Source organism: Microchirus variegatus (genome assembly GCF_963457635.1).
Source record: "Microchirus variegatus genome assembly, chromosome: 2".
Lineage (NCBI taxonomy): Eukaryota > Metazoa > Chordata > Actinopteri > Pleuronectiformes > Soleidae > Microchirus > Microchirus variegatus.
The window spans coordinates 8,050,961-8,074,338 of NC_139803.1; the positions used below are offsets into that span (position 1 = coordinate 8,050,961).

At 40.4% G+C, this 23,378-nt stretch overlaps 2 protein-coding genes across 2 annotated transcripts; one reads left to right on the top strand and one right to left on the bottom strand.

Annotated features, from left to right (window-relative positions):
- Window positions 1-463: 463 nt before the first annotated feature.
- On the bottom strand, window positions 464-7,389 carry sar1b (secretion associated, Ras related GTPase 1B). The gene is made up of 7 exons (XM_083909852.1): window positions 7,263-7,389; window positions 5,100-5,165; window positions 4,114-4,233; window positions 3,868-3,933; window positions 3,222-3,325; window positions 2,857-2,988; window positions 464-2,109 (listed from the first exon to the last, which is right to left on the bottom strand). Exons 2-7 carry the CDS (start codon window positions 5,155-5,157, stop codon window positions 1,993-1,995), a joined length of 597 nt encoding a protein of 198 aa, XP_083765978.1. The 5' UTR covers window positions 5,158-5,165; window positions 7,263-7,389; the 3' UTR covers window positions 464-1,992.
- A 772-nt stretch (window positions 7,390-8,161) lies between these two features.
- LOC310924186 (protein transport protein Sec24A-like) lies at window positions 8,162-23,252 on the top strand. Its single transcript, XM_083885836.1, has 23 exons — window positions 8,162-8,476; window positions 10,345-10,953; window positions 12,358-12,549; window positions 14,398-14,457; window positions 14,587-14,753; window positions 14,875-15,062; window positions 15,165-15,267; window positions 15,629-15,755; window positions 15,929-16,038; window positions 16,130-16,242; window positions 16,407-16,525; window positions 16,645-16,700; window positions 17,005-17,211; window positions 17,343-17,466; window positions 18,702-18,860; window positions 18,969-19,142; window positions 19,228-19,338; window positions 20,134-20,309; window positions 20,429-20,566; window positions 20,763-20,867; window positions 20,954-21,046; window positions 21,158-21,261; window positions 21,440-23,252. The coding sequence occupies exons 1-23, from the start codon at window positions 8,416-8,418 to the stop codon at window positions 21,552-21,554; spliced, it is 3,411 nt and encodes a 1,136-aa protein (XP_083741962.1). The 5' UTR covers window positions 8,162-8,415; the 3' UTR covers window positions 21,555-23,252.
- The last annotated feature ends 126 nt before the right edge of the window (window positions 23,253-23,378 follow it).

The following is a 23,378-nucleotide window of genomic DNA, read 5'->3' on the forward strand; positions in this document are numbered from 1 at the left end:
CCCCACTCTCAAGTGTGCCACCCTGTGGCATGATAGTAAATTGCATTTGCATTTTCAGCTGTAACTGATAAGTGACGTTTTTATTAGCACAATTTCTCTGGCAGCTTGTAGTACATTTTAAATTATATATATGTTATACTTTCCCTCCCAAATATAAATATTGTCTCGTTAAGGTCCCTTGTTGTGTTTTAGGTATCTGTGAGTTCATTTCCAAAAGGATTCCCTTATATATATAATAAATCTGAAAATGTAAACAAATAATATTGCTGTTGCCATTTATTTTTGATAATCAGTCATTTAGGTGTCAAATACTGCTGTATTGGCTCATCCCTGATCTCATTAAAGAAACATGACATTGTGGATCAACGTTAAAGCCTGCTTTGTTATTCATTGCAAACATTTATTACATTTTTTGGATGCAAACAACAGCCAAGTCCCACTCACGTAGGAACAGCTCATTACGTCGTCGTGAGGGAATGAAAGAGACACAAAGAGAGGGAAAGAAAATTTTATGTATTATGCGCAATTCTATCATTTCCATGTTTTTCTTTAAAAAAAAAAAAAAGGGAGGAAGGAGAAAAACAAACAAAAACATGATAATAATAAGCTGTCATTGGAAAATTTTGGCATCTTCTTTCCTCCTGTTGTGTTCTGCAATAATGGTCATTATAAAATCAAAAGAACAAGGCATGCATAATAGTTTCTGGTAATGCACATAGATCAAAGGATACCACTTATGAATACAAAAATCCATGTACGATGTTTGTGTACATTTCATATATACATGGTCCCTTTCCTGGACGTGTCAGAATGCCGGTTATCTGTTCCCGTGGTGGGAGTTTGTCCTCTTTTTATCTACGCGTGGTGACTATCACCTGTAAAAAGGTCTGCTCTGCAAAATACATGTGTAGGATGAATTATTAGTCTGGATTACCACTAGATGTTACGCCCGTCTATCACAGTCCTCCCTTCATCTCGTACTGCAAGTTATTACCAAGCCGTTTCTTCAGAAGTGTCATTTACTTAAATAGTTTCCTTTGCATTCACTGACCACTGTGCTATCTACATGATTCCATAAAACCTTGTTGGGAGTTACAGCCAGTATTATTTTCTATTAAAAGTCTCGTCCCGTTGGTTCACCCATGGTTTACAGTTCAGCGCTACCGTGCCCACAAGATAGAAGTCTGGAACAAACGTATTTTTACTTGCTAGTACCCTAAATTAATCACTAATAACCATTTTAATAACTGGGTGAAACAGCCACACGCTATAATGAGGGCTGTATACATGGCCACACATTTTATTTATTGAAATAATGTAGAAAAAATAAGAGTAAAATGGACAAAGCAAAGTACAGTGATTGATTACAATGCTGAATGAATGTCTTTACTGTTAAAAAAAACAAAACAAAAAAAAAGTGTACTGCAGTGAATACAACTATGTTGCTCTCAGTCATTTGCTCAAGATGAGATGAAAAGGGGGAGAAGAAGAAGGAGGGCCGGGGATTATTCTTTGATATATACGTGTACAGATTTACAGTTTTAATGCGTCTATCATCACACGCGACAGGTGGCAGGAGTGGAGGGGAGTGAGGGCGGCGAATGACAGACACATTATAGAAAAGATTTGAATCTGTTTGACTGGGAACACGCTGCTTTTTTCTTTTTTTTTATGGGCTGGGAAACCGTTGCTTTTTCGCCACTCTCTTAGAAAAGAAAGAGAGACGGAGACATGAGTATTGTGTGTGGTGTGAGAGCAAACAGGTGAATGAATGCTGTGACTGCGGAACCAAATGTTCGACCAATAAAAGTCTATTGGGATCAAGTTGTACTGGTCTCTCTGGAGGTGGAGGCGGATTTGTTAAACCAAACGTGGGGCCGAGTATGATGGTACTGATGGCAACAATGGGCGCCTTCAGTGGTCGAGTTTAGCGCCCGCCTGGTGGTGGTGGTGGTATTGTCGGTACGTCGCGGCTGCTTGGTCGATTTTTTTTTAGTCAATGTACTGTGAGAGCCAGCGGAAGCCCTCGCCGTAGCCCTGCCTCTTCAACACACTGCACATGAACACCTCCAGTGGTCTCGTGTTCAGCTCCTTGATAGGAATGTTGCCCTGGGAGAAAAGCAGGGAAATGATATAGATGTTTTTGGAATAAAACAAGTGCAACTGACAGTTTAACTCTGTGGTTGTTGCAGCTTTACGTTTTTAGTTTGAAAAACTGCAGCTTGTGTTAAGTCTGAGGAGCATAAATTAAGACCTTTACTAAAAGGACCTCTTTTTTTGGGTCAAGAATCAGTGAGTACTGCTGAATCCTTTCCATGACTGCATGCATGAAAGGAGAGGAAAACACAGTCAAGGTGACTTTTCTTAAAATCTACTTTTATAGTGGACACTGCTCCACTTCAGGGCCCTAGAGTATAGACGTATTTGACTTGCATAGTGAGTGTTGAGCCATATTCCTCATGGCCAGTACATTACAATGTGTACAGACTTCTTTTACAGTTTATTTGTTAGAAAAAGGCAGTTGTCAAGCTCCATGTAAAAGTAGAGTAGTTACCTCAGGAAAGAGCTTGTGTATACAAGCCATTAGCCTACTAGAATATTTGCTTTGCATCACAAAACGTTTGCCTTTCCACTTATCAATGCTCTACACCCAACACTGTCGTTTCAGACTGCCACTAAGCAAATTGTGTCAAACATCTCTGCAATCCAAATGACAATGATCTGTATAAGCAAGAGATAACTATAATCCTTGAAACTTTTAACTGTTAGGGTGGAGACTCATTCTCCCTTTATTCCACCTTTGGTTCCCCATGCATTCTTTTGAATAAGACGTCTAAACTAATTGACTCTACTTACCTTGCCTGTTGTCTGTCCATACAATCCAAAGATTTCCCTCAGCCTCTCCTCGCTGATGGCTTCTGATCTGTCAATTTTGTTGCCCAGAATCAGAATAGGCACATTTCCGATGGTCTCATCTGTCATTAATGCCTGGAGAGAATAGACAAAGTTATTAAAATTATAAGTATATTATATTATTATAAGTATACCTTTAAATGTGTTCTGACAAACACTACTGATGAGTTTCATTTGATTCTTAACAACACATTTTCAGTATCAATTGTGTGTGTGTGTGTTTTGAAAACGTAGCAGAGCGGTTCTAAACACGACTGAAACCATTGCTCTGCAGTGCGACAGTAACCAAGCAGATAATTGCTACTTACATCAAGTTCTGCTTTTGATTCGGCCAATCTTAAGTGATCCGCACAATCCACGAGGAAGACGATGCCATTAATGGCGGGGAGGTAGTTTTTCCACACTCTGCGGGCTGCAAGAACCAACACACAACATGAGTTTTGAGTGCTTACTGTCCAGCTTTTATTTTATTGATTATTTAAGCGGAATCAAATCTTCACTGAAACATACCCATGATATAAACACTGCAGGATTCTATGTCACATGACCATTAGTGAGCCTACGGATCATATGACCTCCCTGGCACACTGGTTAACCGCGTGTGGTTATGCTAATCGGAGAAAACATGGAGACACCAGCCCCCACAACTAAGTCTTTGAAATTGTTTTTATTTGCTCTTGCTTGTTTGCTGCAGTTTACCTTAGAGCAGAGCATCTCAATGTTTACCCAGAGTCCAATGTTTCTTCACTGCAGTTTACTTTAGTCTTTGAATTTTTAACTTACATACATAAGTTGAAAAAAAGAGGGAGTGGTTCCCCTGAAACATTGATAGAATTGATATAATCTTAAATAATTAAAATCAAATTTTAATGGATATCGATTAATCATCATCACAAAAATATCAAGATATATTTATTTGCTTGTATCGCCCATGCTTAATAAACACCTACACACCTTGTGCGTGGCCTCCAAGGTCAAAGGTGGTGAAGGTCATGCCGGCAATTGTCAACTCTTCGGATGCTATTGGAGAGGAAAATAATCATGAGAACAACCCTGAAATATTCCACATCTGAAGTCACTGACTCGTCAAGTTTATTTAGACAAGACGTGAATATTTCAACAAACGCCATATTCAGTAGGATTGTTTGAAAATGTAAAATAAATATTTGGACGTGTGCGTGTATGAGAGCAGAAACTCACTTGGATGTAAAGTCGGCACATGCTGTCCCAATCTGTCATCTTTGAGCATGTGCAGTAGCGTTGTTTTGCCAGCATTGTCCAGGCCAAGAAATACTAACTTGCCTGATTTCTTGAACAGTCCTGAAACAAAAAAAAAAGTGAGTCATAAAACCTGGAAAGCCTGGACAATACATCCAATTAAAAATGCACAAAAATGTCAGCGCTTTAAAACAGAAACCAAGACGATTTTTCTCTGAATACACACGTTTCTGACCAGAGAACAAGGTCGTGAGTTTGCTGCTCTCTGACTCAGCTTCAAAATTTTGTGAAATGTATGACTTAGTCAGCTTAAATTGACGTCAGCAGATGGACGCAACATGCCTGACAGGGAGAACAGGAACGACTGCTTTAAAGAAGCAGCTCTGACACAGAGACAGGGAGCATCCGCTGGCAAAGCAGCTGGTGAACAAAACAAGCTCCGATACGAGTCATTCACCTGGGGCGGGATAATAATTTAATAACAACAATTATCACAATATAACATTGTGCAATTGAAATACTAATTTCAATATATATCAATGTGTATGCATTGTGCAAACACATTTTGAGCTATTGCTTTGGATGTTGCACATTTTATTTGTGAACTTAGAACAAAACTGGTCAGTTTCTGCCCTTAAAGAAGTGTAAAACTATAATGAATTGGTTTTGTAGCTGAGCATTTTAGCTGAGTCACAATTAGCATGCATGGTCTCAATGGGAATCAAACCAAACCATTGTATTTCAGATTAATCTCAAGGCACAATATAAACAAACACAACACATGAACTGTTATGAACAACAGCTTATCACTGTGGTCCTGATGAATGAATGAATCAATATAAAACAGACCATTATTAGTATTATTATCATTGAATACATTAATCAGGACATTTAGATTAATGACATAAAAATACAAAAAAAAAATCAAAATTGTGTACAGTTGTGTGTGGCCGATCACCAGTACTCACCTAAAAACTGTAGTACACTATTGAAACCACTTGTAAACCAACTAATTAGGGCTGACATATCCGGAGCTGCAAAGAAAAAACAGAGATAAGAAGACAGACATGATTAGAAAGAAAGGGAACAAAAAAGTTCATATCCATCAAAATAATCCAGGATCAATATCTAAAACATATGATACAACTTTTCTGATAGTGGTCATACAAGAAAACTGTTCCGTCACTAATGAAGCCTAACTCGATGCATATGTACTACTATTGGTAATTGGTAATGACTGTATTGCTACAGCTGATGCTGATGATGACTCGTCTTTGTCTCGTAGAAATCTTTGGGCACGAAGACAGAGGATCCAGAGCACTAATCACATACCAACTGACAGCATCTCAACAGGCAACAAGAGCTCTCTGTCCAACACAAGCCAACTGCAACGGCCTTGAAAACAAAGCCAGGTCTTTAGACTTTCAAGATAGGAAATGTTCTATTTGTGTGAAATCGGCTCCCTGAAGTACTATAGGCAACAGCTTGTGGCTTCTTCTTTCTAGTTTACCCAAGCTCTTGTTATTCTGACAACTGAAATCAGAAAATAACCACTAAACTTCCTCCATCTGTGACTGCTCCACAATGTCACCATGTTTCAGTAATATTTGTTAAAGACAAACACAAATCCCAATTAATATAAGTTTTTGTTTGACAGCTACAGATGTTCCCGGAGCAAAGTAAACGTGTGCTGACCTCGAGTTCCAGTTGCACAACACACAAACGACTCCAGGACTAAAGTTTAAAGCAGCCAAAGGTCAAGATCATGCTAATACAGCTGAACTCCACGTCAGCTGTTGCTCCTCTCCAGTTCAAAACGCCGACACTCGTGGCTCACTGGCTGCAACACTGTGGGCTGACATTACAGTCTGATACTCTCGTATTATATTAAGTGTGATGCTGATGCTGCTGCTTTGAGTGTGAATCTGCTTGATAGTAACTAACAACCACAAGCAAACATCGGCCAATGAGAGTTTCAAGCAAGCATGATGACTACATAAAGTAGGCTTGCAAGTTATAACTGCTATCTTACTGATTAATATGACTACATATATATATATACTGTCAGTATAACACCAAGAAAATGCACATAACTTCAAATATATTTGTTGAAATATTTGTGTAATTTGACAATAATTGAAAAATCACTTATTATCAATACTGTTTGCACATCGACATTGCTTTGAAGGACTGTCATTGTCATCATCACTGTACCAGTACATGTAAGAAACATTAATAAACACAAAATGCTGGGAGCCAACTTTTGTACAGACATGTAGAAGGGCATATTTGGGAAGAAAAACCATCAACGAGACCACTGTCAGTTTCGAAATAATTAAGTAATCAATTAACTAATTAATTAACAACCTTTGACTGTTTGAATCTAAGATGACAGTTTACTTGTAGTACGTTCTCCTAGATCAGATAAGGAAAACCAGAGGTATTTAATCAATGTAAGAATAACAATGTCATGTCATGAGATAAAGTGACAAACTACACATATTGCCACCATCTCGTGTCATCGATTGTGACTCTGTGATACACTTAAGGCTGACTCGGCTGTCAAACCTCTCACTATCACTGTCAACGTAGCAGAGGAAATTAGCTAACCTTTACCTTCCACGGCTATCGTTACATGGACCATTAACACCTTTCCAGATTCAGCGTTAACGAAAAGGTCAAAATATCGGAATAATAAAACACGTATTAAACACGGACACGCTGCTTTGGATATACAAATTTAAGTCCTGGGTGAGGCCGACTAACAGGATGGCTAGCAGGAAGCCTCTAGCTACGTGTCATAATCCTGAAGAGGCGACGTTGCATCGGGGGGAAGCTACCGACTACGTTGGCTAATTAGCAGTTTGAGAGGAAAACACTTCACCTATCGTACAATAGTTTCATAGTTCTGCAAATAACTCTCGATGTTAAATACACACATTCGCGAGTTGTTTCTGGGTTTAAATCCGACTAAAAAACGGTGTAGTAGTACGCGAGTTAGCCAACTCGGTGTTAGCCAGGCTAACATAGCGTCGTTAGCAGCCGGGCTGATTTTGCTAGCACAAATGCCGAGCGTTCCACATAAGACTCTCTCCCGATAAGACATAAAGGCAATATATCCAACGACTCACCTGTTATTTAGGCGCAGGTTAGCTTATTTAATGTGTGTTCGCTCCTGTACACATGTAAAGTGATCTCCCGGTGAGAAAACAAGAGGGCCTACGAAGTGCCAGGTCTTCCTCTCCTTTTTCGTGTTTTGTTACTGAGCCACGACACTGCAATGGCTGTCTAACTACTCCCCAAAACTCTGCTCCGCTTCCTGTTTATGTTTCACAATCAGCACTCCGACAGGACACCAGCATCATACAGAGGGTACAACCACTATCATATAGTCATTTATATATTTGGTCAAGTACTTCACATATCAATCTATACATTTTGAAGCAATTTACTGCCCCGAGTTTCATTAGTCCTACATGTTATTTTTATGTTTCACAATGTCTCCAGTGATCGTTTGGAACCCAGGTGGATATCAACCTATATTACTGTATTATTATATTCTTTAATGATACTGCCGCTCGGAAACATTTTTGTCATTTTGCACACATATTTAACGTTTGCATATACTATATATATATATACTATATGCATATACTATATGACATATAGTATATGCAAACGTTAAAAATATGTAAAGAAAGGCAATAGAAATAAAAATAAAAAAAAGACCAGGGAGAAAAGGGGGGAAACAATAAATGTGTAGGTGTGTTTACATACTATATATATTGCACACAAATGCTTTAAATGTGTGCATTAACGAATTGACTCTTGCGATTTAAACTGTTAGATGAATTCCTTCTTGTTGCTAGTACGACAGAGAAACCCAGAGCACGAGAGGAAATGCCACGTGTACACACTGCGCATGCCCCAGAATTTTTACGTTGATCCTGCTGGGTGATCCCAACTTCCGGTGAAAGAGAGAAGTGTCTCACACGATTACTCCGGCGAGGCCTGTCGTTACACACCAATAGCCAGTCGAGCTGGGTTTCGGTCAGAGCCATGACCCTGTGATCGCCAACAAGTTGGTTCGTTAACTTTAAATAAAACAAACCAGGGGTTGTCGCCGCGTACGACGGTGTTTTTTTTTACCTGATCGCCACACCGTAAGAGCCACAGGTTTGAACATTACCCCCCGACTGCCTGCCAGCTAGTTAGCAAGCTAAAGACGCAGCTAGCTATTCGCCAAGCAAGCGCCTCTAAATTGGATCGGGTGTCTGTTTCAAGATGTCAACTGCTGGTTTCAACTCTCAGAACGGGACAGGGACGGGGCAAGCTTATGCGAATGGTGAGTAGCTTTCAAGGCGACGGAGCTATCAACGCAAGTAACGAGCTTATTCTGGTAGCCAATGTTGGAGCTCGTCCCCGGGGCTATGTGCTAAGTGTTGGCTAACTGCTCTGCGAGAGTTGAGCTGTCAAGGCATATTTATATCGGGTTAAGTGCGTTAAGTCTTGACCCGTGCTACGATATTGAAGTAAGATGGCATGAAAGGTTGTTATTGCTGAGGTATGCTAAATACAGCTGTCTTGCTTTTCAAAGTTAGCAGTGCCTTTGGCACTTGTAGTGTGTCGAGTTGGCAAATTAACAGGTTGAAAAGCGTTACTTGAACTATTTTGAATAACTTTCAATGCCGCGTGTAAACAGGAGATAGAAATGCGATTAGTTGTTTGAACCACAACGAGACAACTCGTATGTTTTGTCAAGGTATCTGGTTAACCATGCTTTCCCAAATACCAAATTAGCTTATACTTTTCTCTTCCCCTCTGTATCATCAGAGTGATTATTGGTTCATTGTCACCGGATAATCCCATTTGCGGGTTAATTTCACCCTTGTTAATTCCACCCTTCACTGTTTTGTGATGGTGATTTTCACCTGTGGTTTTGTAGTGTTCGTTTTATTGTACATGTGGCATATTGGTGCTGATCCAGATATGCTGCTACAGTGTTTTCTCCAGAAACAATAATTTATGAGATCATTAAATTGAAGCGGTATACGATCAATGAGTGAATGAACAAACTGATGTCTAATGGGTAAATAAAGTGTATAACCTTGTGCAGCCTTCAGCACTTTATTTTGTTTATCTGCAGATGAAGCAACTGCAGCTGGAGCTCACAGGAAAGCTCGAGCTGCAGTGAGACGCCTGCTTGACTTTCCAGTTGTTCTTCTATTAATTTCACTTGTTTGTCCTTCATCTTATTCCCATATCCCTCGACTGAAACTTGAAGCTATGATGCTAATCAAGCTCTAAAAACAAATCTTTTTCTGACAAACGTGATGAAGTGATCACTTTTTAAAGAAATACATTCTTATAATGGGTTTTATCTTTAAAAATCCTCACGATGTATGTTATGTTTAGTTATTTCACTTGCTGACGATAACATAATGTGGCCCTAAGTTTCACTTAAAAAGACCAAACACAATCATACAGAACCAACTGCTGTAAGGACATTAATGCACCCATTTAAACAGTATTGTAAATTCATCAATTTGTACTTTCTGTTGTATTCTTCAAATGTCTTTTATGTTGTCTGTTTGGGTGAGTCTTTCATTGATGAAAATGTCACTCTGCTCTTGTATGCGTTTAAGAATCAAAGAATGCAGACAGCTTACTGGCTGCACATGATTAAAGTGATGACTTTACCATAATACAACTAACCAAATACCCCATCTAAATATTTTTTTAACCAACTTCTAGCTTTCGTTCTCAAGATTTCTCTTCGCCCAAGGAGAACAAAGACTGCAGTGGATTGTTCTGTGTTTATCTTTGCTCATCACAAATAGTTGTTGTTTATTCCCCCCTCACTTCAGTGACTTTGCGTCAATGACTGTAGTGATTTCGTATTTTTTATCAGTTTTTGAATTTGGTAGGAATTTTATTATTGTATTACTAATAAGGCAAGGCCAGACTTGGCTCAGAGCCCCACACTCAACATGATTAAGGGCAGATTGTGTCGCATTAAATCCAGGTAAAGGGATTAGACCTTGGACCGTCAATCCATTGGTCATTAGGTGGATCTTAATTCTTTACATTCAGTGTTGTCAATACATTGTTTTGCCATCTTTTTCAAAGTTCATAATGAAACTGAGATATTCAGTAGAGTTGCCAGGACATTGTTTGTGCTGCAATGAACATTTTTGTTTTGCCGGTGTCCAGGTCCATCACAGAATCCAGTTGGCCTACAGCAGCTGCCGGGGGTCAGCTATGGCATGGCTCACCAACCAACCTACAACCCAATGCAGGCCAAAGCTCCCGCACCCCCTGGCCCTGGACTCTACCCCACTGCAGCGTACCAGTCTGGTCCCCCAGTCAGCTCCTACCAGTCTGGCCCAGCACACACTTCATACCCACCTCCCCCAGGCCAATCTTTGTTGACCAGGCCTCCAATGGGAACTCCTCCATCTCATACCCCTCCACAGTCTGCCAGCCCCAGCCATGGTCCCAGGATGCCCCTTCCACAGGCCACTCCGCCCCCTCCTGCTGTATCTTCTAGTAGCTACTACTCAAACCCCCAGCAGCAGCCCATTGCTCCAACATGGCAGTACAACACAGCTCCAGCACCCATGGGGCCACCCCCTTCTTTAAGTGCCCCTCCCCACGGCCCTCTGGCAAATCACACAAACCCATCTTCAAGCTCAACGGTGCCGCCACCACCAACATTAACAGCGTACAGCTCCGCACAGCCAGCCTATGGGTCCCATAGTGCCACGCAGCCTCCAGGCCCCAGAATGCCGCCCACCTCTCACCTGGGATACACCCAGCCAGGTAGGGACAACTAAGTGCCACTGAAAGTCTAACAGGACACTCCGTTCCATTCCAGTCTGCAGTTCATTACATTATGCAATTATTTGCATTTCCATTGTCAAATGTTGAGAAGGATGCCAAAATAACTCATCTGTACATTCCAGTTTTGGGATCTGGACATGCTCCTGGAGCGTGGGGCTACACAAATGATATAGACACTTCATTAGTCAAATCCTATAATAAAACAACTCATCCCTCTTGTATATCAGTGGACTTTAGCTGATCAGTCTCGATTGTCCCATCACTAAAGCATTTAATGTTATTTTATAAACCCTTTCCCCCTGTACAGTAACTTTTATTTAGCACAGTTATGTCTGGTGTCCTCCTTGTGCCTCGTCATTGTCTTCTTTCAGTGACGTACTGCAGATGTTCATATCAAGGGTGCTGATATGTTGGAGCTGAACATTGCCCTCTGCTCTTCCACTGAACATGTTGGCTGGCTCGGCCTTGGGTCCCTCCCAGGCACAGAGGCTCATTTACTGTGAATTTGTACAAAGTTCACATTCGACCTTCGTTGCTCTCAGTGTGATTCTTAAGTAGTGGTATTTTATGGCTTTTAAGAAGAAGATATAACTTTGACTGAAGCTCTGCTGCATATTATAATGTTAAATGTCTGCTTTCTACTGATGATACTCGCAAAATGCCACACAAAAAACAGCTCTGAGAGAATCTTGGTAACTATATACCAGTCATATTTTCTCTGAAATAAGTGGCTTAGCTCAGTGATATTATCATTATCAGTTGGATATGCGATCATGGCGTCTGAATGATTTGTCATAAATTAACCTTGATTCTCTTTCTTTGAAAGCGACAGTATCTTGAGTGTATTACATCTGAGCAGAAGCAGAGTCACATGATTGCCTCAGTCTGTGTGCTCCCACCACATATCTCAATCTCATGATCACATTTACTTGAAAATCTCTGTTCACATCATTTGCAATAAGAGTCAAAAGTTCGAAGACCTTTACAGCATACAGTGTAGTTTTGTTTAAAAAGTAAAAGAGTGCAAAAATGTTTTGTGCCCAAATAATTTTAATCATGAGCACATAGCTTAGTATCTTAGTTTAAGATCTACATATCCAAGGTCACAGATTTTTCTCAGTGGGATTAGGAGTTGCCATTTCCTGTCACCGCTGTCGGAAAAATCAGCCTGTACTGTTTAATATGCCATTAAGGCGTCATAACTCTTTCTAAATAACGTCCTTGATATAATACAGTGTGGTGGTTGGAGACGACGGGACACTTATTTCACAAAAATGACCTTCTGATTGAATTGTTGTATAAATAGAATTTTGTTTCGTGATGAATCAGGAATCTATTGTGAAATGAATATAGTTGGAACCCTAACACAGTTTTCCTCATCAGGTGCTGCACCTCCACAAGTGAATCCCATGCTTTCCCACACATACCAACCAAGCAGACCCGCATATGGACCTCCACCCACAGGACCCCCAACTCTAGGACCCCCACCTCTTGGTCCACCACCTGCAGGCCCACCACCATCTTCCACTGCACCCCCACTGGCCAATGTCACACCTCCTCCCCCCAAAGCTGATGGTAATTTATTTATTTTATTTATTTATCATTTTCATGTATGGCAACAAGATCATTTGGTATATATGCATTTTACAGGCAAATTCATTTTCATTTTAAAGCCAGCTTTCTATGAGACCATGTGTTGAGTTGTTATTAAGTTTGTGTGTTTGTAGAAATGCCATTATACACTAATTATATCCCATTAGTGTGGAGTGATTTGACAAATGCCATTTGTCAGATCAGTCGTCATGTTTTCCCAGTAATTAGGTATAATTATTATTATGTAACATAAATTAGATCACATACATTCAGTGTAAGTCAGGGTTCTTCAGTCCTGACCTGCATGTTTTGGATATTTTCTCATCAGCAAGCGCAGCAGAGGCCTGGTAACGATCCATTTGTTTGAGCAGGGAAACATCTAAATACCATGATAGAGAAAAACACAGGTATAGCTGATGTTCATTTGGGAAACACCATGTTAAACACTTCAAAATTGTCATCAGTGGTTCTTTAGTAAAAATTACATGATGTGAAATATGAGACTGTTCAATATTCATGTCCACGACACATCTTTGATAAAGAGTAAAGTTTCTTACTTTGCATTCATTGAGGTTTACTAGAAGGCTGTCTGGTGTTGGTTAAAAGATGTATATTCCTTGCTCCAACACACCTGATTTAAATGTTCAGCTCATCAATCAACAAGCTCTGCAGAAGCCTGATTATTTGAATCAGCTGTGTTGGAGCAAGTTACTTCTAAAACATGCAGGGCAGTGGGTCCCCTGGACCAGTGATAGCATTGTCTGTGATGATCAGGTTATCATATCGCTGTGGACCAGGGCTGTGTTTTTCTTTTCCCCCCCTCCTACAAGTGTGACTTTTTTTCTGATACTCTTGATTGTTTCCCTCCCCTCCTTCTTCTACATGCCAGCTCAGTGCAGGGAGGCAGTTAATAGCACGTTGTCCCCCACTGAGCCCGACTGCCAGGAGAGCGATATTGAATGTCCAGGTGTGGCCATATCTGTCCGTAGCTGTTAGATGCTGTGCTCATCCTTTCCTCTCAGTGCTGTTGTCCATTCTATTCACGGATGCACTAATTTTTATTTTTTAAATTCCTTAATTTTCATAATGTAAACCAGATATGAATGTCTGAAGGATCAGGTGTTCCTGACCTCCGGTCTGTTACTTTTACTGAATAATACAATTGGCGAATATATGTCAAGATAATTCAATCTCTATAGCCTGTAGCTTAGGTTGGTATTAAGTGACTTATATTTTGCTCAATATTTTTTTTTATTATTGCATCCTTGGTTAGTAGTTTTGTTTTTTCCATCACTCACTCTCACCATAATATCCCATATGACCTCTGAATAAATGTCTTACAAGAACCAAAGTGCAAATATTTCATTTAACCCTTGAACACCTAAGCCTCAAAATGTACGCCTGGACTTTTAGACTTATTGTTACCATGAAAGGGCCAGAAAATTAGCCTTTTGCCCATTTTTCCAGAATCATTTTCAATATCTGGCAGGTATTTACAATGTTAAAATGGTGTATTAGCAATTTACTTACACTGTAGTTGTACATACCAGCTTTTGTTTGTTGAATCTGGTGAAAAAGATCCTGATTTGCCAGCTTTTCTGGCAACAGCAGGAGTGAATTACCGTAATAACCACATGTTGGATTTGGCGTGCAAATTCTCAGCTTTCAGAAACCACTGAAATTTACGCCGTAACTACGGTAATGCAAAGTCCACGATACGCTCGGTGTTAAAGGGTTAAACACTGTCTGTTTCCATCATTGGTATGTGTGTTAGTATTAGTGTGGTGCCAACTATTTTTCATGTCATAATTGTGTTTGCTTTTGAAACAGGAACGTTGGCTGGCAATGGGCCTCAATCTCAAACCTTTAATAACATTGAAAACAAAATGGGTAAGGGCATTTCTCCACCATTAGATTTGTTGTTTTAGCAATGCCATAATGACCAGACTGTATAAATATGTCTCAATCGCTTTATTGAAACACAATTTCAACCTAATTCTGTTGCCGTTTCTCTCACAGCTGGTCTGCCTCAGCCCGGACTGCCTGGTCGTCACTTGGGCCACTACCCCTCCCTCCCCCCTGGGTACCAGAACACCCCTGCTCCCCACAAACCCACCTCCCCCATGCACCCCGCGATGCAAGCTGCCACACAGCCTTACTCTCAAACAGCTCAGCCATACCAACAGGTGAGAGGAACGCAAAGCCTCACATGACCTGGCACTGTCGGAATTCGATAGACTTGATTGTCATATGTCAGACTGGTTAAACTGAATACTTCATTTTCTGTTTTGTTTTTTTTTTTGTCAGCCACACGGTGGCCCAGCGCCAGCCCAGCTGAGCCCATCCTTGGCGGCCTTGAGCCTCCAGTCCAGTTCCCCAGAGGCCCTAAGAGTGGTCAACCTGCTCCAGGAGAGGAACCTTCTGCCACCAGGCCCAATCCCTGCCCCAATACCATGCCTAACCCAGGACCTGCAGAAGATTAACTGCCACCCAGAGTAAGCTATGGCCGACTAATGCCAATAAATGCATCGGGGAGAAATAGGCGATGATGATCTTTTACATGTTCTTTTTCAACCCTTCTGTGTTTGTGTATCCAGAGTTTTTCGTTGTACCCTGACCAGCATCCCTCAGACACAGTCTCTGCTCAACAAAGCCAAGATGCCGCTGGGCTTGCTGCTCCATCCCTTCAAGGACCTCTCGGTATTTATATCACCTTAAACTACCTTTCTACTGTCAACTCTTAATAATATGTTTTTTTGTTTTGTTTAATTCACCTACAAACTAATTTATCTTAAAATGAAATAATCACATTAAAGGGTTAAGGAAGTGCTTTTACAGTATAGGATCTGACTCGACATGTCTTTGGGGAAAATCTGTCAGAATTAATGTGCGTGTGTGTTCTCATCTTAACTTTGCACACAAGCTGCAAAGATGTTGAACATGAACAACAACAAGAAAGCCTTTGTTGACGTGCCAATCATAGTGAGCTATTTGTGTTTTCCTGGTGGTGCTTTTCTCTCACACACACTGGGCTTACACTTTTATGATTTTGTTCTTGCAGCAACTTCCTGTCGTGACGTCCAGTACCATTGTCAGATGTCGGTCCTGCAGAACTTACATTAACCCCTTCGTCTCTTTCCTGGACCAGAGGAGGTGGAAGTGCAACCTGTGTTATCGGGTCAATGATGGTGAGACGAGAGGAGGGTTTATGTGTTCATTGCAAGAGGAAAATGTTAGTTTGGGAGGAGTAGAGGATGAGAATTGAACTCACTCACCGCTTTATCCTCCACATGAGGGTCGCTGACTGAGATTGGTTAACACTAAGATCTTAGTGTTTAATGTTATGTGTGTCTGTGTGCAGTTCCAGAGGAGTTCATGTATAACCCAGTCAGCAGATCGTACGGAGAGCCACACAAAAGACCTGAGGTCCAGAATGCTACCATTGAGTTTATCGCTCCTTCAGAATACATGGTGAGAAGAAGCAGCTTTTTTTTATTGTCTCAATCTGAAGCAGTTATGTGTAAACTGAGTTTGCCATGTAATGCCTGTTCACTTTGTCCAGCTGAGGCCACCACAGCCTGCCGTTTACCTCTTCCTTCTGGACGTATCCCACAATGCTGTGGAGACGGGCTATCTGACTGTGTTCTGTCAGTCACTGCTGGATAACATTAATGCGTAAGTAGACTTTATGGCCCTTTTTTTTGTGTAATTCCTTGCAGTAATTTTAAAGCCAGCGGAGAGTGGAAACATTTCATTATTTCATTTCTTAAAAATAAATGATATTCTAAGGTATATAAGACAACAGAAAGCTAAGTGAGTGTGTGTTTGTGTTCCTGCAGTCTTCCGGGAGACTCGCGGACAAAAGTAGGCTTCATCACCTTTGACAGCACCATCCACTTCTACAACCTTCAGGAGGGACTTTCCCAACCACAGATGCTCATTGTGTCTGACATCGAAGGTAAAGTGAAAACAACTGCAAACGTACTGCAGAAATGTACACGAGAAAAATCTAATTAACTTAATCCTTGATCTCTTTGTCTTGTGTTTTCTTACATTACATCTTGTTGTGTTTCACAGATATCTTTTTACCAACACCAGACAGCCTTCTAGTAAACCTAAATGAATGCAAAGAAGTAAGAAACTTAATTGACAATTTAGAAGTGTTTAACATACTGGTACTTTCCCCAATGAACGTCATCTATACCAGTGTTTGTCTCTGTCCTGGTCCTGTGAACCGCTTGTTGTGCATGTTTCCCTGCTCAAACCCACCTGATTCAAATTAACGATCGTTACCAGTCTTCTGTTGCACTTGCTGATGAGAAAATATGTACATTAATAAAAATATGTATTACATGATTTCTCTGACGTTCTTGCAGACGAACAGACGATAAAAACTACTGATTAAAATTACACTCACACCCTTTTTTTGTTTCTCAGCTCGTGCAGGATCTGCTGAGGAGTCTGCCAAGTTTATTTGAAAAGACGATGGAGACCCAGTCTGCCCTTGGATCGGCTCTGCAAGCAGCCTTCAAGCTGCTGTCGCCCACTGGAGGGCGCATGTCTGTCTTTCAGACACAACTGCCCAACCTCGGTGTGGGCGCGCTGCAGTCCAGAGAGGATCCCAACCAGCGAGCGTCTGCCAAGGTAATGTGATCCAACTAATGTTTCTATATCATTCAGTGAGATTTGATTTTTTTGTTTCATATGTTTTTCGAGCTTAGTTCCTCAAAAAATATCTTGTTTTAAATCATGGTTAAATCATGTTTGCTTTTCAGGATATTCAGCATTTATCCCCAGCGACAGACTTTTACAAGAAGCTGGCTCTGGACTGCTCTGGTCAGCAGGTGGCCGTTGACCTGTTCCTGCTTAGTTCTCAGTACTGCGACCTTGCATCACTTGGTGAGTCCTGCACTGACTGGTTTACTTGACTGCTATTTGTGCTTTATTTATTTATTACGTTATTATATCAACGAGAAACGCGTGCGGATATTATGGAATCGGTCTCGCGCGTCCGCGTCATCGTTCGTGTCCGCAGATTTTAGGCGTTAACGCGATAACTGGAAAGGCGTTTGAGATTAAATTTTCTTCTTTTTTTTATGGGTCACATACCCCCTGTAGATGATCCCTATTGATTTTGAGCTGTCTACCATTATTATTAATTAGTTAATTAATTAATGATATAAAAACCATGTTTTCGTCTGTATCATCCAAAGTATTGCAGGTATTGGCTTCAAATTTTGCATGGGCATCACATACCACCATCCCTATCTTTGTAGCTTTATTCTTAATTAGCAAATGTATTAATTTATTATGCTAAAAACACATTTTCGGCTTTATCTTCCAGACTAATGGAGATATTGCCTTCAAAGTACAATCATTATTACTTTGGCTATGATTGGTGATAGTTACATAATAAGTTAACTGGTTAACTTATTAGTGAACACAATAAAAATAGTTAAGGCATTTTTTCTTTATTATTGAGCTCATTTGGACACATTGAGGATATCATGGGTTTATTTAGCACTTATTCATAATATTTATTACATTATAATATAAATGTATTAATTATCATATAAAAAATAGTTAAGCCTCCATTTCTTTATTAATGCATTGAATGGAATGTTTCAACACATTGTATGCTTTTTCATGAAATTGAATAAACATAGTGTATGCTCTTTTTGGACACTTTGACGATATGGCAGGTGTGGTTAGCATTTTAATATTCATAATATTTAACAAGGTATAATAGGTTAACTAGTTTTATTAAAAACTAGAGAGAAATTTATGAGTTCAGGTATTCTGTGTTCAATATCGAGTTTATATGGATACTTTGAACATGTATAAAGTGTAGTCAGCATTATATCATAATATTTAACAGTTATTTTGTTGTACTTATTATTATATTATATTTGTTGTATTTATTAATAATTAATTAAAACAGTTAGTGGCAGGTGCGAGTGCGTATACTTTGGGTATATTGGAAAGTTGAGGATTGGACAAGTTCGCGGATATACCCCTTGCTGTCGGCCCCCGACAGCGTAGGCTAGTTTTCTGTTTGTAATGAAACAACAAAGAGGAGGGAGGAAAAGACAGTCAGCATCTCATTGTTACCTCATCTTTCATCTCTTTTTCAGGCTGCATATCCAGGTACTCGGCAGGGAGCGTTTACTACTACCCGTCTTACCACCACCAGCACAACCCTGCTCAGGTGGAGCGATTCCAGAAAGATATGAAGAGATATATAACCCGGAAGATTGGCTTTGAGGCCGTCATGAGGATACGCTGCACAAAAGGTTGGCTCATCGAACCCTGACCTAAATATGAATTACAGTGCTTTTGTTGTTGTGTTTGCTGGAGTCAAACTCTACATGGATTCATTTCAACTCTCTACCCCTCTGCAGGTCTATCCATCCACACGTTCCACGGAAACTTCTTTGTGCGCTCGACGGATCTGTTGTCCCTCCCCAACGTCAACCCAGATGCTGGCTTTGCAGTTCAGATGTCCATCGAGGAAAATCTGGATGACATGCAGGTCGTCTCTTTCCAGGCTGCCCTGCTTTACACCTCCAGCAAAGGTACACACACACACACATCCATGGATTTTTATTTAATTGATAGATCTGTCCCTTATTTGTTTTAATTGCTTTTTCCCTCGAACAGGTGAAAGAAGGATCCGCGTCCACACCTTGTGTCTACCTGTGGTCAGTTCTCTGTCGGATATCTTTGCCGGGGCAGATGTTCAAGCCATGGCTGGGCTCCTGGCTTGCATGGGTATGTACGGCATTGTCAAACATGATCATGAACACAAGTCAGTTTGGACTATTTATGAAAAACATTTTTCTTGTGTTGTATAAACACGTTTGGATGGATTGGCTCTGAATGTAAAAGTTTCCATGAAACAGATAGGGTAACATGTTCTGATCCATCATTTTTAAACATTTGGAGCACCCTGTATGTCATAACTCATTCTTAAATGCATTGGTTATTACTTTGTAAGTTATTGTGAATTTGAAATTGTATGAAACTTGACAATGAATTTGTTGCATTAAGAGACTCTCGCAGGGTTTTGATCCCCTCCGCTGCTTTTAGCACTGCCAGATGGACTTGAGTAGAGACAGATGCGGTTGCCTAGCGACCACAGACTGCAAAATTAATTTCAGATTCACTCGGATAACAGGCACTCGCATTCGGCTTTCTACAAAATATGCTGCAGAAGAGTTTGGCATTTAATTTGGACAGCGGCTACTTTTGAACAGTGGGTTTGTACACGATACTGTACAACTGAATGTTTCATCAAAAATTGTCAAATATAATACATTATTATCTATTCGCTACATAAACTGATTATTCTGGAAAATAATCATGAATGTATAAATCATTTTTGAAACACTAATGGCAAGAATAAACTTCCATGCTCAGCTTTTGAGTTCATATAAAATCAAAATCCCTGTGTAGTTGCCTGTGTGTTTCTTAACTGCCACTGGGGGGAGCCAAAATACCAGAAACCCTTAAAAACAGACCAAGAGTGATGTGTGATCCTGAGCCTTTCTCTTGTTCCCGTTACAGCTGTGGACCGCTCAGTGACGGCGAGTCTGAGCGACGCCAGAGACGCACTGACCAACGCCGCCATCGACTCGCTGTCGTCATACCGACAGTTCGTGTTGACCATCCAGCAGCCCGGCCTGCTTGCCCCGGCCTGCCTCAGATTCTTCCCCCTCTACGTCCTCGCCCTACTCAAACAGGTCGGCTTCCTCACACGATACACTGCTGATCCTTTACCATTTAAATTTTTGTTTTTCCATTCTCAAGAACAAGTCTGTATTGATCCTGTTTTTTCCCGTTTGATATGTGGATCCTGCAGAAAGCCTACAGAACAGGGACAAGCACTAGACTTGATGAACGGGTATTTGCCATGTGTCAGTTGAAGTACCAGCCGCTGGCCTACGTCATGTTGATGATCCACCCGGCTCTGTACCGCGTGGACGACCTGACAGATGAGGTGAGGAGAGCGGACATTTCTGCGTGTTTTAGCTTGTGCTTGTTGGAAGCAATTTCAGACAAGAACAAAGTGTATTTGATTTAGTAAACGCTCAATTCATAATTGGTGTTTTTGTCATTGATGTGGGAATTCAAAAATGACCGATCTGATCCTTCCTCTGTGTAACTGAATATTCTCCTCTTTCCTGAATCCTCAGGGAGCTTTGAACATCAACGAGCGAACCATCCCTCAGCCCGGAGTGTTGCAGCTGTCTGTGGAGAAGCTCAGCAGGGAGGGAGCTTTCCTCATGGACGCTGGGACGGTGCGTTTCAAAGGATGAGACAAGTTTGACACTAAAGCATAGTAATACAACTATCTATTGACCTGTCCATTATTTTGCTTTCATAGGTGTTATATCTGTGGATCGGACGGAACTGCCACCCTAACTTCCTCTCACAAGTCCTGGGAGTTCCCAGCTACGCTACTGTGCCTGAAAACCTGGTAGAAAACCTCATGTTGCCGCTTTTGTAAAAAGCAACACTTAATGCTCTTGTTAATTCCTCCACAGTTATGGTATGAGTCACTCACTCACCTCCCTCCCTTCTCTCGTAGTATCTGCTCCCAGAGCTGGACACCGCTGAGTCACAGAGAACCAGAGCCTTCATTGGCTGGTTGAGAGATCAGAGGCCGTTCTTCCCCATCCTGCATGTCATCAGGTCAGTTAACAGCATGAGGAGTCGTAGAAAGTTCAGTTTTATCTTCTTAATTCCCCTTTTCACCAATTGGACCCTCGATTTTTAAGTGAAAACAAAAACTGTATTGCAAAAAAAGTATTTTATATGTTTGATATGACTTCCCAATGACTCTGTGTTTATCATTTTTCTGTATTGTCAGGGACGAAAGCCAGCTGAAAGCCAGCTTTATGCAGAACATGATCGAGGACCGAACGGAGTCGGCCCTGTCTTACTACGAATTCCTGCTCCACCTCCAGCAGCAGATCTCCAAATAACCTTCAGCGTGACTGTGAGAAACTAGTGAATGCTGAAAGCGAGGACGCCCATCGGTGTATGTGTGCGTGCATATATTTGTATATGGTGTGTGTATGTGTTTCAAATCAGTGGGGGCGGCTGACTGGAGGGATGCCTCTGGCTCTGTTAGCGGCGGCGGTTGTCCGCCGTCTCTCTGAGGAAAAACCTTCTGTGCTGAAGTGATGTGATGCGTCACTTTAAATCAGTCTTACGTGACGGACAATGCAAGGACACAGAGTGACAAAGAGTCTATTTTGGATGCTTTTTGTTGGCACTTTTCACCCAGTAGAAGTTGAAGAATTAACGATTATGATGATGATGATGTATGTGGCGATCAAATAGATCAGTGTTGAACGCCGTCTTGACTAAAGCAGCGTGTGCAGGTGATCGCCGCAGAGCAGATGGTGTCGAGTGTTTTGTTTTTGTTTCCTTTCAAAAAAAAAAAGCACATTCGTCTTCACCAAAACAAATGGAGTAAGTATATTCTGTCTGAATGGGAATGGGTTCGTGTGTGTGTGTCTGCTAAAGATTAGGTAAATAAGGAAAGCGTGTGCATCAGCTGGTGTCAGGTGACACTTGCGGGAGTGTTTGTATACAGGACACCTGAGCTTCTAACACTCTTAATACTGTACGTGAGAGAGGGAATGTGTGCTTTTTATTTTTCAGTCATTATAAATGTGTGTCGAACAAATCTGTAGATGCTGTTGTTACTGGTCGGAAACGTCGAAGGTGTTTTTGAAGGCAGATCAACCTCACTGTCGTCACTGCCTTGAATGTGTGCGTGGACTCGGCAGTGAAGAGTAAATCTTTTCTCTGGACAGGCAGAACAACTCTGTTTTCTTTTTTTTATTATTATTGTTATTCTTTCCCCCCCTCCCCCCCTGTTTAATTTATGAGACTTCCCAATCTGATTAAATTCTATAATTGCCTTGTACGGGAACTCACTTTTTATTATTAAACCTCAGTTTAAATACAGACTACATATGAAATATTTTAATATAATAGGATATGGGAAATTCTTTAACACAGACATAACAAAAACTATTGTTTTAATCATACTTATTGATACTTGTATATGGATTAAAAAAACTGCATTATATAGAAGTGACTAAATGCCGATGATTTGAGTATAAACATGAAATGACGCTAAGAAAATAAAATGTTTGGCACTTTTTAAACGGAGTTTGTGTGTTGGTGGGTTAACAGTGTTTATTCAAGTTCAAGCCGAAATATGGACCAATGATATTGTCAATATTTCACCTGATTGGGATTGAATTGAAGGTTGTTTTGATTTGGTCTGAGTTTCATACGGTTTGTATTCTTATGTATCATACAAGCAAAACAAATATATTTAGGAGCAGACGGATATGTTTTGATTTTAATGCACAAATCTGTCTTTCATAAAAAAAAAGAAAAATATTAATGAAAAATAAAACCTATCCTGTGTTTGTACAGAGTAAATTTACCCGACTTTGGGTTTCTGTGAAAGCTGCACACACTGACTGACTATGGGACATGACACTGTTTTGACAGACTAATCTGGAGTTAATGTGTTTCTACATGTAATTTACTGATCTTCTATATGAGCAGTTTCACAGATTATTGGGCTCGATAAAATATCCAGCTGATGTAAAAACAGTTGCAACAATTTTAATAAATTGAATATTGAATTACTTGATTTACGGATTATTGAGGATCATTAATTTTTAGAGATTGGTCAAAACGGTTATATTTTATTAAAATATTTTATCCTTATACTAATAATACTATTGCATCTTAATTTGTATATTATATTTTTTTAAATG